Raw genomic sequence first — 14,714 nt, 5'->3', positions numbered from 1 at the left:
GTCCGCACATCGGTGTAGTCGTATCTTTAACTTTAAAATCGATTTCCAATTCATATCTGTTAATTTTTACACCTCTATTATTTATAGATCCACGTCATCATAAACATTTGAACCAGCTGTGTCATTTGTACTTGCACATGTAGTGAAGTAAATCTATTCCATAAACAGCTTTTAAATGTAAAAGTTATAAGCCAACTTAAATCTGAAATCATATTTCCTCAGCGCTGTCTCACCATCACATTCCAAACCCCGGAGCGCAGTGGAGAGGGCCCGTCTGTTTGATAACGAAATGATCATTTCATGTAGAAATCTCAACTGAACTGAACTGAACTGGAGCCTAGTCGTGTAGTTGTGTGTAAAATCGCTGCAGTGAACACCATCGACTGTGTTGTCAGGCACACACTGCGCCACACGGAGTGCACACATACTCTGCTTTCTCCAATCAGCTTATCCGGTTCATTTTCACAACCAGCACATATGGATTGTGTAAATTAAGAACACGTGGAAATAAAGTCAGTGACAGCTCTCACACAATTGTTACACTCCATAACCTCATTGTGAGTCCTGATCATAATGCAGGCGGCTTTCACCGTTGCTAAACTTCAATAAATAGATAGTGTTCACGTATTCAATTGAAATCCTAGGGTAGGGGATAACACTGATTGCCGCGATCATTTTGGCAAGGGAACAGTCAGTCAATGAATGTATACAATATGTGTTTTGTAACCTCCACCTCAACAATGAATGCATCGTTTTCTGTGACAGAAATGTGTATTTCCTTCGTTTCTCTCTCGTTGTGGCCATGATTCACTGTAAAGAACCATCATTCAGTGGCTTATTTTCATGCATTTATGTTCATGAGGCACTTTGCATTGACCATATGATGGCGGTATATGAGGCGGATCCATGTGTGCACATTTCAAGGTTGATTTCGGATTCATAAAAGGAAATTGTGCATTGTTGGGTGTACACCAGGTTTTATAAATCGGAATATTTTTTGGCTTTTGGGCACATGTACCCTTTAAGTATAGATCCTACGCAATGTTTTATAAATGAGACCCCTGGTCTTGTACTCTCCTACAAGATTACTGGGTAACCATTTTCACACATCTTGCCAATACTTTGGATATGGTGCTGGCACAATGTGCAGAAACTGCATTTTTGGAGTACTACCCCACCATCAAATAGTTATTTTTGTATTTCTTTTTTTTTTTCATTTTATATGTATATACAGTCGTGGTCATAAGTTGCACTTGTAAAGTGTTTGAATTAGCTATTCTGATTTATTTTGGACTTTTGTATATTACATAATAGTATTCATTTAATTAGGGTGAGAGAGTTAAAGAATTCAATACTATGTTTTACTTAGCCACAAACACAATGGGAAAGTCTAAGGAGCTCAGCATTGACCTGAAAAAGTGCATTGTTGATTTGAACAACTCAGGAAAGTGACTTGGAGCCATTTCAAAGCAGTTACTGGTCCCAAGATCAACTGTGTAAACAATTGTTTGTAAGTATAAAGTGCATGGCACAGTTGTGTCACTGCCACGATCAGGAAGAAAACACAAACTATCACCTGCTGCTGAGAGAAAATTGAGCAAGAGAGAAGCCCTTGCTGCAAACAGGGCACCCTAAAGCTTGACTCAAGTTCACTGCTGATCACATGGACAAAGAAAAAAACCCTCTTGAGGAAAGTCACAATGACCAGCATGTTTGGAGGAGAGAAGGTTAGGCCTTTCACCCCAAGACCACCATACCTACTGTCCAGCATGGTGCTGATAGTATTATGCTGTGGGGCTGTTTTGCTGCCAGTGGATCTGGTGCTCCAAAGAAAGTAAATGGAATAATGAAGAAGGAGGATTATCTCCAAATTCTTCAGGAAAACCTAAAATCAGCAGAAGATCGGGTCTTGTGGAGTGTTCCAACAGGACAATGATGCCAAACACACATCAAAAGTGGTAAAGAAACAGATCAATCAGGCTAGAGTCAAGGTTTTGGAATGGCCTTCCCAAAGTCCTGACTTGAACCCCATTGAGAACATGTGGACTGTGCTGAAGAAACGATGGTGCAAGGAATCAAACACATTTAGTTGAACAGCCTCATTTATACACAACGTGAGACCAGGGCACGGCCCGTAGTCAACAAAAAGCAACAGCCTTAGAGGTCCATGCCTATATTTAATGGGGAAACTCCAACATTCAACTGAGCAATGGTGCAACTTAGTCAGTCAGTCAGTCAGTCAGTCAGTCAAAGACAGCCTTTCGTGTTTATAGGGCTGGCCCAAGCTTTGCTGTGGTCCAGCCAATTAACCATCTAATTATCACCTTTTCTTTGTGTGTGTATGTGTGGATCCATGTGCATGTGCTTTTATATTTTTTTTCTTTCTAGCAACCCAGTCTCTACTGCACATGCACAGAAACAACTGGACCTAACTGAATTAGGAGATGAAATAAAAGCCTCCTCACACACAATGGAGTTTTGGATGTGCATATGTTTGTGTGTGTGTGTGTGTGTGTGTGTGTGTGTGTGTGCATTTGCTGTAGGATGCAGTTGCGTTGCTGGTGTGCAAGGGCCGTGTGGGCCTCCAGCATCAAGTCTCCTCAGCATCAGTGAGCTTTGAATCTCTTAGGCCACCAAAGCATAACATCCTGTCTACATCTCAGACTGGGCCTGGAGAGGCAGCTCACTCAGCAGCCCACACGTGGCAAAACGTGCCTCCAGACCTTCAACTGTTGAGCCTCATCTATCTATGTCAGTGATTTCTTATTTCATGTTCCTACAACACATTTTTATTTTGCTCATTTCTAGCACTACTAGCACAGTACAAGCAGAAGAAAAAAACAACTGTTTAACCATTATGCCTCCAATATTGCCATTGGTCATTATGACCCATTCAAGTGGCAACTGACAGTTGTGAAGGCCCTAGGGCCTCTGCTAGGGCTCGCTGTGTTGTGTGTTGTTGCTGTGTTGTGTTTGTTGTTACAGTGTTGCCGGTCCCTTGATTGAGGTCATCAAGGAATTGGAGGCAGCTGGCAACTGCCTCCAGTTTCCATAAAACCTACCCCATCCTGCTCGTCTGTGGCTCCATATTCCCCTGGCACCACATCATTTTGAGTAATTTGGAGTCTTTTGATTTTCTGTATAGTTTATTTAGTATTTCCTGAGTTAACTTAGTATACATTTTTTTATCAGACTTCTTTGTTAGAAATGACATCTTTTGATACATTTGTTATCTTTGTAAATTAATCTTTGTTAAATAAAATTCCTTTTGTTTAGTATATCCCTTACACGTGCTTCCCTTATTTGTTATGATCTGAGAGGCAGCCCTTTCTCACCCCCAAATGCATCAAATACAGCAGCCTGGTCAGGTGCCTTACACTTCTAAGTTTGATGCTATAGTTACCCCTCTCGTGTCACTTATGAAGTGGCCCTCCAGCGCAGTAGTATAAAGAGTGAGAAAAGTCCGAGTTGGGTGGTGGTTGGGACGGTTGGATGGATCATTACTGGGCATCAGCTGGAGACCAGGGTTTACTTCCCTTTTGTGACCAAGAGTCAACAGTGATTTGTTTATAAGTTATGTTACGTAAGTAAGCTAACATACATAAATGATATAACTTACGTTACGTGAATTACAAGACTGAATAGTTATTTTAACATAAAGTATGATCTTTTCCTATGCCCAACCGAGTAGTTTTTGTGCCTAAACCTAACAAAACCATGACCATTTGACATGTTAATAATTGACCAACAGTCAAATGTCATAATATATTAACTGTTTGTCAGCAAGCTATATTTTGAAAGTCCAACTACACATTGCAAATGATGCATTATAACTAACTTGACCACACCTTCGTGTGCAAAAGCGAATGCTAGAGGAGTAGGTAGTGCACCATTGTTCGAAGCTTAAGGCCACTGACCAAGCTGCTGTATTTGAAGAACATGTTGGGTAGGGCCAAGCGGAAGTGAATCTCTTTTTATGAAAATATGATGGTTCGAAAAGACACACAGGCCTCTAGTTTCACAGCAGTGAAGTGGTGGTAGGAACAGATAATGCTACCACGGTGTGTGCTCTCTTGTTTGATTGGCTGGGTGGCAATCCTGATGTGGGTGTGGTTATGAACATTCCGTTTATTCTACTCTTTATCTGGATAGACTGAACAGGTCTAGATAGTCAAGATTAAAAATATCAAACTAATGTGCCACAGACGTTTTTCAGTACTTTCAGCATCAAAATGCCATAATACTTTGATTTTTCATGCAGTCCTATTCAATTATATGTCATCCCTTGCGGATTTCAGGACAGAATGATGTGAATGAATGATGAATTGGTTCCTCCTCACATGACTAAAGGTAAATGTGTTTTTTTCTCAAGGCTGATGGCGAACTTCCCCATCTTAGCCCCACCTTTTCAGTCTTGTTGCCATGAGCTTTGCACATATCTGCTGTACGGCTAACTGCCATAAAACTGGAGCCCCCAGCATGAGGAAAGCCAAGGAAAGATTTTCTTGAAGTCATATTTCTAAAAGTTTTAGGTTTTCTATCAATGACGATTGTCAGGCCTTGGTGGCTGACATTTTTCAGCTCCATCCAGCACTCTATGGTGACATTGCTTCCTGTACGTTGTCTAATTGTGAAATTACTAGGAGATTTGCTGCTGTCCTTGTTCTAAAACCTCTAAGGACCTCTTGAACTCTTTGCAGTACCAGTTACTGGTGTTCTGATGACATGTCCATTTTCTCATCTACATAACCTGCTCTAACCTAATTCTAAGTTTCTCCCTTACTTCCCTTTGGCTAGTACAGACAGTGCTACCGATAAGTATGGTCCATGCTCCTGGCTTGCTCTGTCATTGCTGAGTTATGGTGTGCTTCACCTGACAAAACATGTGAATGGCACCTGGCGCCATGATCTCGTATGCATACACAGGATTCACTGCCTTCCACTGGGCATAAATAAGACGTAGGCGAAATTTATCCCTCTGACATTTTGTTGCCATATATGGGTTTATTCACTGCTCTTGACCATAATGAAAATACTCTCCTTTCTTTCCTTTCAAATGTGTAAATAATTATAGTGAATGTTACATGGCTGGACAAGCACTGAACATAAAAAAATGGTTGTTGAAGGTGAAAGCGTGCTTAAGGAAGGAAACGGTGGGTAAGTTAAAGTAAGTAAGATAGACAAGACAGGAAACTGATGTTATCTTGGTAACTATAAATGCTTGTCTTATCCTTTTAAAGTGATAGCTCAGGTCTTTTGATGTGGGGTTGTATAAGGTACATTAGTCAGTGTATTACCTGCAGTAGATGACCGTCAGCTCTCCTTCTGTGTGGAGAGGCAGCAAGTAGCGTCGGCAGGAAGAAGAGCATTGTACTGCTGTAAACCAAACCACCAGCAAGACATATTTTAGCCACCTAAAATAAGTCCCACCTAAAAATACATAACTATTTAAGTGTACGCTATTTTGGACTGCATTTTTCGGTGCCTTACGTTGCTGTAAAACAGCCCATTCCTTCGGCACTACATTCCCTCAACCATACAACATCCATATTCCTACGCACTGCTATTCCTAGCAGAATAGAGTGCCAAAAGCAAAGGCTACGGCAACGCAAGGTGCCAAAAATTTTCAAAACATAGTGTAAACTTAAACGAATATGTCTTTTTAGGTGGGACTTCAAATCAAATCAAATTTTATTTATATAGCCCAAAATCACAATCACATTGTCTCAATGGGCTTTGCAGTCTGTACAGTGAATGACATCCTCTGTCCTTAGACCCTCGAATCGAGTGAGGAAAAACTTGCTATGTTGATGGAAAAAAAAAACCCTTTTAACAGGGGGAAAAAAAAAAAAGATGATGGAAGAAACCTCAGGAAGAGCCACAGAGGAGGGATCCCTGTTCCAGGACGGACAGTCATGCAATAGATGTCGCATGTACTGAAAGAACAGCAAATCACAGTTTACAAGTTGCATTGACAGAAAATCTGATACAAATTATAATATATTTATATACTATATACTATATATAATATACTTATTTTTGGTGGCTAAAATACATCTTGGTGGTGGCTCATCTACAGGTAATACACTGACTAAGGATAAGTACCTCATACAACCCCAACCCCACATCAAAAGACCCCAACTATCCCTTTAATTACAAGATGATTATCTTATAAATCTTGCAAACATAAAAACACCTTTAATGCCTTTTGTTAAATAGTTAAGTAACTGGTAATCTCTATATGAAAATTACATTAGCTTGTTGTTACCGCTTGTCATCTAGCATGAATATACTGTCAGAAGTCAGAAAGATTAACAATGTCAGGATATGTAGATAGGTGATATCCTGAAGTATCTTAGTATACCGTTGTTAAGTAGCCTGATCAGCTCCAAAACAGCTTCAGTGCTTCTTATTACAGGTTCACCAAGTGTGTCGATGAACCCAACCCAATCGGCAGAATAAATATTGGCAAAGTATGTTTCTGCAAAACCACAGATGTGTTAAAACTTTGTCTTTCTTCATGTTGCGACTACTAGGTTCAATCTAGAGCCCTGCATGGGACTGTTTTGTTAATCCCGCTCCTGCCTGATTTCTGAGCATTGACGCCCACTTCCGCCTGCTGTGTCCACTCCCACTCACATCAGCAAACATTCTTAACAATCAGTCCCGCACAGTAGAGTTCCATTAATGTTGTGCCCTCTCTGTTCTTCTGGGAAAACACAGTATCTGACATTAATAAAGAAATGCATACCTCGGAAATTAAGATGTATGTCAGCACAACAAACTCCTATTCTTTTTCATTTGATTTGTTATCAAAGCAAAAGGACCTATTTCACAATACTTCAACTCAATACTTAAAGTAATTTTCATGAGGAAAAGGGAGGTGGTTACCTTTCTGAAAACTGGAGGTGTTCCATTACTCCCACAGACTAAATAAAGTGACATATTTTCAACTGATCTGCTGTCAAAAAATGCTGAAATTACTTTTGTTTTGTTCTTCGTCCTTTTTGATGAATGATAGTAATGCTAAGCTCATTTTACAATGCATTTCCTTTGATAGTCTAATGCAAAATAGAATTTAACTTACGTTTTGCAAGTTAAATATATAACGAGTAATATAACACATTAGTCTAACTACAGTTATGTCACGTAACACACTTCAATCCGCGTTACCGACCAAAGTGAAATGTTTATTGTTGTTTTTTTAAGAACCCATCCACACCGCGCATGACCATTTTATTATAGGCTATCTGTGTGTTTAATATAGCCGAGCAGTACAGTGACGTTGTCATGAGCTTATTAGATGGTATGAAAATTTCAACACAACAGCAATGCTTGTTAACTAGTAATCACGGGATCTGCTGTTTATTTTTTGTCCATCTGCTTCCACTGGTAGCAAAGTTATAATCGGCTGCTCCTGCAAGATTTGCATTGTGTCCCTGTTGCTCATGCTCTGGTTAAAAAACAATTGGTTAGGGCTAGGAAATGTTTTGTCTTAAAATACCTGCTTTGGTTGCCACAAATATGGCTTAAGTATTCCCAAGGTCTTGTTAAAATCATATGGTTTTATCAGCCAATACACGGCTGCAGACGGCCAAAAATATCGTTTTTTTGTTGCCACAAACACAGCTAGAAGTTGAAATGAAGGCCCTTAAAAATATCATGTGGTGTCATGTTTACAAATATTGAAACTCCAAGCACCCTCATGATATATCAACATGATATGACATGTTTGGTGCAAATGTCTGTATGGTACGTAGCCTATGACATGTACATATTTGAACGTATATGTGGTTTGCAGAAATGCTAACAACTAACATTTTGTGGGCTGGTTGAACCGCATCCCCAATTTGTTGTGAAGATGGTGGTGGAGAGAACTGTGAAACTGTGAAGGCCATAGTATATTTATCCTTTTCTTCCTTATCAAAACTAAACAGTGAAAACCCCCAATTAATTTAGGTTTTTGAGAAGGAATGATTGAGAATCATGACCAAAGAAACTTTATTTTTAGGCTTTGGCAATAGGCATATAGGACTAGGAGACAACAAAATAATTTAACAATTGTAACCCGCTATTCCTTTTATTTAGCTGTGTTTTTCAGTACTAGTTTCTGTAGGGGGCACACTTGTTGTCTGCTGAGTCATGGCGTCTCTCCCTAAAAAAGACCTATCAGGATTGGGTTAAAGAAACTATTTGTAATTGTATACACATTTTATAAAATTCTTATTAAGTAAGGTTTTAAGTAATTTATTAAATTGGGTTGAATGTCTCAGTTGGTAAAAAATCAATTGCTGAGAAGTATCTAGTGCCATCTAATTAAAGGAAGTTGGAACATACTTATTTAACATATTTCTCTATACCATATGGCTATAAAATATGTTTAGAATTAACAGTATTCACACAGTTTAGAGTGACAGGGAAATATCAAATTATGCAACCTAACTGACCATATTTGTTCTACCATTCCTGGAATAACATTTGTTACAATGAACAAATGGACACAGGTGAAAACATACCCTCCTTGGCGGAGGTAATGTTTGTATGATCTTGATGCAAAAAATCAGGCATATAAAGTGGTGTAGTCTGTAGTCCTAAAACAAATCAGTTAGCATTTATGCACATCTGGTTCCCTCATCTCAAAGTCTAGAGGGTTTTTAATTGTTTTTTGGTTAAATGCCAGAAATAAGGTCTGTGGTTACCACAGGCTTAAGATATTTACACGTTTTGTTCTATGACATAAAATACATAACAAAATGTCCCATAATTGAATTATGAAGCGCTTAAATGTCTTATAAAATGGAGGTTGCTTACAAGTGGCTAAATGAGACTACAAAAGTTGTCGGGGACATTAAACGTCATCATGCCAAACGCGGAGACTCATCTACTCACTAGTCCATCTTTACAGGTGGACTTCAGTTACAAACTATTCTAACTCTAACTTTACAACTTTTACATTGATCAATTTACTGAAAACCTGTATAGTAATTGTGTAGTAAGACGCTTGGTGGTGGTGACATTTAAGTCATGCAACATCCTTGTAATCTTTTAATTAATTAATTAAATAATTTAAACACCTATTAATCTGTTTATAGCCTAACATTAGTTTTTTTCTGCTAGCAATTAAATTTATGCTCCGAAAATCACAGAAGTGGTGTTCATCTGTGAAGATTATCTTGATAAACAAAACATGGAACTATCATAAACTTGCCATAGAGCTTATTTTTGACAATAATCTAAAATCCAGTAGAAAAACCCCATAGGCTTTTTTGTCAAGGGAACCAAGGCAATGTTAACTTCCGAGTTAGCCTACAATAATACTTCATTGCTACACCACTCTATTTAGGTGGCTGGTATGAGTGAGTACAAAAGGGGATTGTTGAGCCTTGGCGGAGGTACAGTATGTGCTCTACTGAGTGCCAGTCTACTTTACTGGGTTTTTGTTTATAACAACATTGTGAAACATTATACAGCTGGTATAGAACATCTCTACACAACACTCAAACAAAGAAACCAAATGCTCAAAATTATAAACATCGAAACTAAAAGATAAACATGAAATAGTAAAAACAAAATTCACAAGTAAGGACAATGGTAGTTATGGTTGTGAAATGTAATTTCATGTCTTTAAAAAATATTTCTATACGGTATTAGTTTATAATACATCTAAGCTACATTACAACTTATAAACATCTGGTGCAATCGGCTCCTGAACAGAAAATGTAAAGGCTACATGAAATGGCTAGAGGGTGAATCACTGTTATAAGAGAGTACTGTATGTGATACAGATCAGCAAAATAGGTATTTGTTTATGTGAAAATTATGAAGTAAATGCTTTAATTTTAACTCAGTTCCACCTCTTAGTGTGTTATGTAATTCAACTGCGCTGGATTGTAGCTTGGTGGAGTATATTCACACAGTTTATTCTTACGTCTTGACACTAGAGGTTGAGAAGCTAACCAGGCAAGATAGTGTGTGTTTGCAGACTGAGTGAATCTTAATGTCAGCATTAAGATAAGTGGGAGCGATTTATTCTCAATGTATAGCAGGCTGGTAAGGTGTAAAATCTGCCTGCAGGCTAGTGTCACTGATAGGTCCGTAATTACTATTAGACAGAAGGAAAAAGAGCTGTGAAGACAGTGAGTGGTGTGGAGGATTGCAGGAGAAAAGGAGGGCAAGGGACAAATACAATTGGCTGGAAAATCATGTGTGTTAAGGAGTGTTGTTAAATATATGGTTACAGTGCACTTACCTTGGAGCCTCGCTCATTAAAAATAATCTCCACGTCTAAAATCTTGCCAAATTGCTGTGGGAGACAGGAAGGGAGGAGGTGGTCAGGGGATAAAGAGAGAGGAAGGGGAGGAAGTAATTAGTATTTTTCTCTTCTACTGTAAAATAAAATCAAATAAAATGTACGTAATCCCAGATTTTAAAAAAACATACAGCTTCATACTTCAACAAACCCCCCCCCACCGCACATACACACACACACACACACACACACACACACACACACACACACACACACACACACACACACACACTACTAAGTAGGTCAAGCAGTCACTGCTCCAGCTCTTACTCTTAATTCTGTTTAATGCTGTGTTTGCTCTGGTGTAGTAATAAAGAAATGTGTGTATGTGTGTGTGTATTAGGGACTAGGGCAGCGTTAATCAACATTACAGTGGTAGATGTGGACGCTAAAGCAGTACAGTGCCTCAGCACGCACCACTGATCTTACCAATGCCCAGCATCTTACTCTTTCTTTCCCCTCTTAAAAAAAGGAGTCATTTTAGTGAAGGTGAGTGCCCTCTCAGTTTAACATGGAAATAATTTGGGGGGAGTGGCAACAAGGCTTGTAATAAACCATACTTGTTTATCTTCCCATGATGCAGACCATCAAAGTAATTACCTGGCAAATCTCACTCTCAGCAGTCTAGCCATGCATCTGGTGCCTACGATCTCCTGATGAAGCTGTTTATGATGGTTCTTTGGCTAATTACTGTAGAGTGAGACATCCAGAGACACACAGCAAGTACATTCATGTTGGCAATGAATTTGTGGCTTTTATATGTATGAATTTAAATAGATTAAAAATGGTTAAAACTCAGCGAGTGAGATTAAAAATGGTTAAAACTCAGCGAGTGAGTGAGTTCCTTTGTTTATAGCCTTATCTTGGGCTTGAACGTACCATAGAGATGTGGTAATACAAGCAAATTGGATTAGACCTGTGCAGTATATGCTTTATAAATGATATTTGACCAAGACAACCTTTTGCTATCGGCAGCTCTTAGGGACTTCACTTCTGGCCACAGCTTTCATCACTTTTTGGGGTGTTTGGTCAGAAGAGTGCTGTGCTGAACTGAATCCACACACAACTGGGATATAGTGATGTCATCAGTGTGTTGAGACACCCTGGAGTACACTTACTCATCACTGCAGCAAGGTGAGAAGCTAAACCACTAGAAGTTAGCAAAGCTTTGAGCTACTGTTAAGTTACTCTTTTAAAAAAATACATATTTTTATAATACTCCACCAAAAGAAACATTGTTTCAATTTTATCACTTATCCAATCTGGATAAGTCAGAATTCAAGGCATCAGAACCACACTCCAGTGTTGCTTCCTGTTTTTAGGTTACAGTTCTTTCTCAAACAAAGAATGGGGACGTGGTTACTAGTTGGATGTTATCCATTATCATGGCAAACAGACTGCCGTTCTAGTCAAGTTCTAGCAAGATCAAGATCATTACAGCCATAGCATTGATATTAGCATGCACAGTGATAATGGTGATATTACATTTACTTCCAGGAGACAACTTCACTACTAAACTTTCTCTGTGGTCTGATTACAAACACCTGTCTGGTCTGAACGCAACCACCGTCGCTGTCCCTCTAGCTCAACTACACACACACTACACGCTGCCCTATTCCTTAAACACACTGTTCCAGGTTTAAGTGTTCCCTGTAGTTTTTGTCCCTTGCCTCCTCCTGTCTGTCCTTTCTAGCTTTACCCAGGTGTGCTCCTGCTTGATTGTGTAATAAGGTGCACCTGGCCTGGTAAAAAGGCCTCTCAGCCAGGGAATTTGTTTTGTTTTAACTTGGTAATGTGTGTTTTTGTTAATCTTAATTAGTATCTTGGCTCTTTGTCTGTTTTTATGTTAATAAATACCATTCATTTGGTCATTTATAAAGGTGTCATCTTATGGTTAATGTGGGTCAGGGTTGGAGTTTTGTTTGCCCCATAGAGCCACCTAAGGGTGGGGCGGAACATGTACAATATGTAATTTCTGCAGCTAGAAGTCTCTATCAAAACAAAAAACCTTTGTGAAGGCTGGGCCTTTTACCATAGGTGGTAGAACTCGAAGTTTACTTTCAACTTTTGACTGGATCCAAGGAAATGACCTCCATTGTCTGCTGATTACGTTGTGTCATGTTGACTGCTGACTGAAGCTGGAAATGTACTTTACTTCATGCAGGCATTACAAGCCCCATTCACACTGCCTTTTCAAGGCGGCAATCTTACACCAATATTACGCCTCACTGTCTGTGTGAAAGTTACAGAGGCGGAATGGAGGGACAGTTTCATTCCGCCTCTGATCCACCACCGGAGGTAGTAACAGAGCCGCAACAGAGGCGAGACTGCGTCTGTGTGAATGGAAATGGCAGCAGCGTGGGACAGGGGTGTGTCGGTTTGCTGGCTTTCAGTCTGACTAAACAAACTACTAAACAGATCCTTCACTTATCAAATTATAGAGAAATGTCCCACACATTCCCAAGTCTTCATACCTAGGTGCAAAGACTGCCAAGAGACCAAGCTTTGAGCTACTATTGGTCAGGGTGACAGACCCCCCACTGACCAGCTCGTCAAAACTCCAGCTCCATCCTTTGTTCACGCTCTTCTCCCACTGGTCTGCCTGCCCTTTGAGCTCTCTTCTCTCTTTGCCCACAGCATCGACGTGAGGTATGCTCATACCCCAACTCAATTAGCACCAGCAGCTGTGACACAAAGCTTGCCAGCTAACTCCACAATCCGAGGGACATGAAGCAAGTTAGCAGCTAGCTGCAACCCCTGCAGAGGAAAGGAGCGATTGGTTTCCTTAATCCACCTTCTTTCATCGGACATTGCACAGCAAGGACAGCACTGATCAACATTTGGATTACTATGTTCTCCTGCTGGGCTCATCAGCTAAGGAACCACCAGTACCTTTTTCTACAAAGACTGGTATCGTTGAACTGGGCCTAGATAGCAAACAGCATGGCTAAGCACAGGACTGTTTAGAGTCGCACCCACACGAGGCAATCTGTACTGTGCCCAAGCCTGTTTGACCCCAAAAGTCCAGTTTCTTGAAGTGTGAGTGCTCTGTACCGTGCTTAAGCATGGTTGGACGAAGTGTGCTTCGGCACGGTTCAATTGCTCATGCACTTGCATGGGTGTGCAATGTGGACATGAAGTATAATCATGCGTGTTACGCTGCCTTGCATAATGGAGAAATCCAGGAATTTGAGAGGGCTATCTATGACCAAAACGACATAAAATAAGCCACAAAAAAAGTCAGTGAAGTGTCATTTTCTCTGTGTTGTTCCCCACTGTGCCGCAACCACACTACGACGTGATGACCTATGTCCAAGAGGTAACCGTGATCAGGCCCGGTTGCTTCGGCACGATACGGAGCAACAGGGCCTAGTGTGAGTGCACCCTAACTCTGGCTGATGAAATGCTCTTGTGCTGAATCTATGTGTTTTGTTCACTGTTAGGGAGTCATTGTGATCTCTGTGTAGTCAGTTTGTTGATAGTTTGCTTTGCTACATGGCTTAGTTGATTTTAGTTGAGTTATGCTTCACACAGACTCAGGGTCTTTGAATGCAGCTAACCATCTCCTCTAACCTGGCACCACGACACACACACACACACACACACACACACACACACACACACACACACACACACACACACACACTCTCATTCTTCAGCCTAGACTACATGTGATATCAGTGAGCACATGGTGTGAGCACCACCATTATCTATAGTTTCTCTCCTATCAAAGACACAAGTGGTGATCTACCATTTTGGGCCTCAGTCCACCCCTTATCGGCCATGCAGTAGTCCCCCTTCATCAGCCATTTTGTTTGTAGTCTTTCTTTGTCCATGCCATTCGGCATAGCACTTTGAACCACCGCCACCACATGTCGGTTCTTCCAGACACATTGTACAAGAGTGAATGTTGCAATCTATTAAACTAACAGTTTAGTACCTTTGAATGAGACCGGATTATTGAATAGGCTATGTTTTCCCTTCAAGGGTGGTGCTTCTGAGGCGATCTAATGTAAATTGTAATTGTAATGTGATTATCCCTGATAATCATTAATTATCATTGAAAGCCAAATTTAACCCAAATTCCCTGGAATTACAGTGAGGAACTGTACTGTTGGCAATCATTCATAATTGTGCAATATTAATTTAAGCATAATTAAACAAACTCTTTAGCCAAAAGTCTTTAAATTTAACCCCACTAGTCTGCTACAGGGGTAGACGTAAACAGTGCAGTGAGAATTGATTTATCAGTAAAATTGATAACCCATTTGGTTAACCAAAATCTTTTAGGTCATTAACTACTACTTTGAGCCATTTGCTATTGCTGCTATCAATTCAAGTTGAAAGTGCTCTGTAGAAATCATAAGAATTTCAGTTCAGCATTTAAATACTCCGTATTCAATGC

General features: G+C 39.9%; 1 protein-coding gene across 4 annotated transcripts in view; it reads right to left on the bottom strand.

The window, feature by feature from the left end:
- Positions 1-14,714, bottom strand: part of LOC141016101 (RNA binding protein fox-1 homolog 3-like) — a 245,436-nt gene that overhangs the window by 49,986 nt on the left and 180,736 nt on the right. For all 4 annotated transcript variants that reach the window (XM_073490360.1, XM_073490361.1, XM_073490358.1 and 1 more), the window contains one exon: positions 10,250-10,303. In XM_073490360.1, the coding sequence (XP_073346461.1) occupies positions 10,250-10,303 (54 nt within the window). The remainder of the gene's footprint in view (positions 1-10,249; positions 10,304-14,714) is intronic.

The sequence above is a fragment of the Pagrus major genome, chromosome 20 (genome assembly GCF_040436345.1).
Source record: "Pagrus major chromosome 20, Pma_NU_1.0".
NCBI lineage: Eukaryota > Metazoa > Chordata > Actinopteri > Spariformes > Sparidae > Pagrus > Pagrus major.
This window is presented reverse-complemented; position numbering and strand designations above follow the sequence as displayed.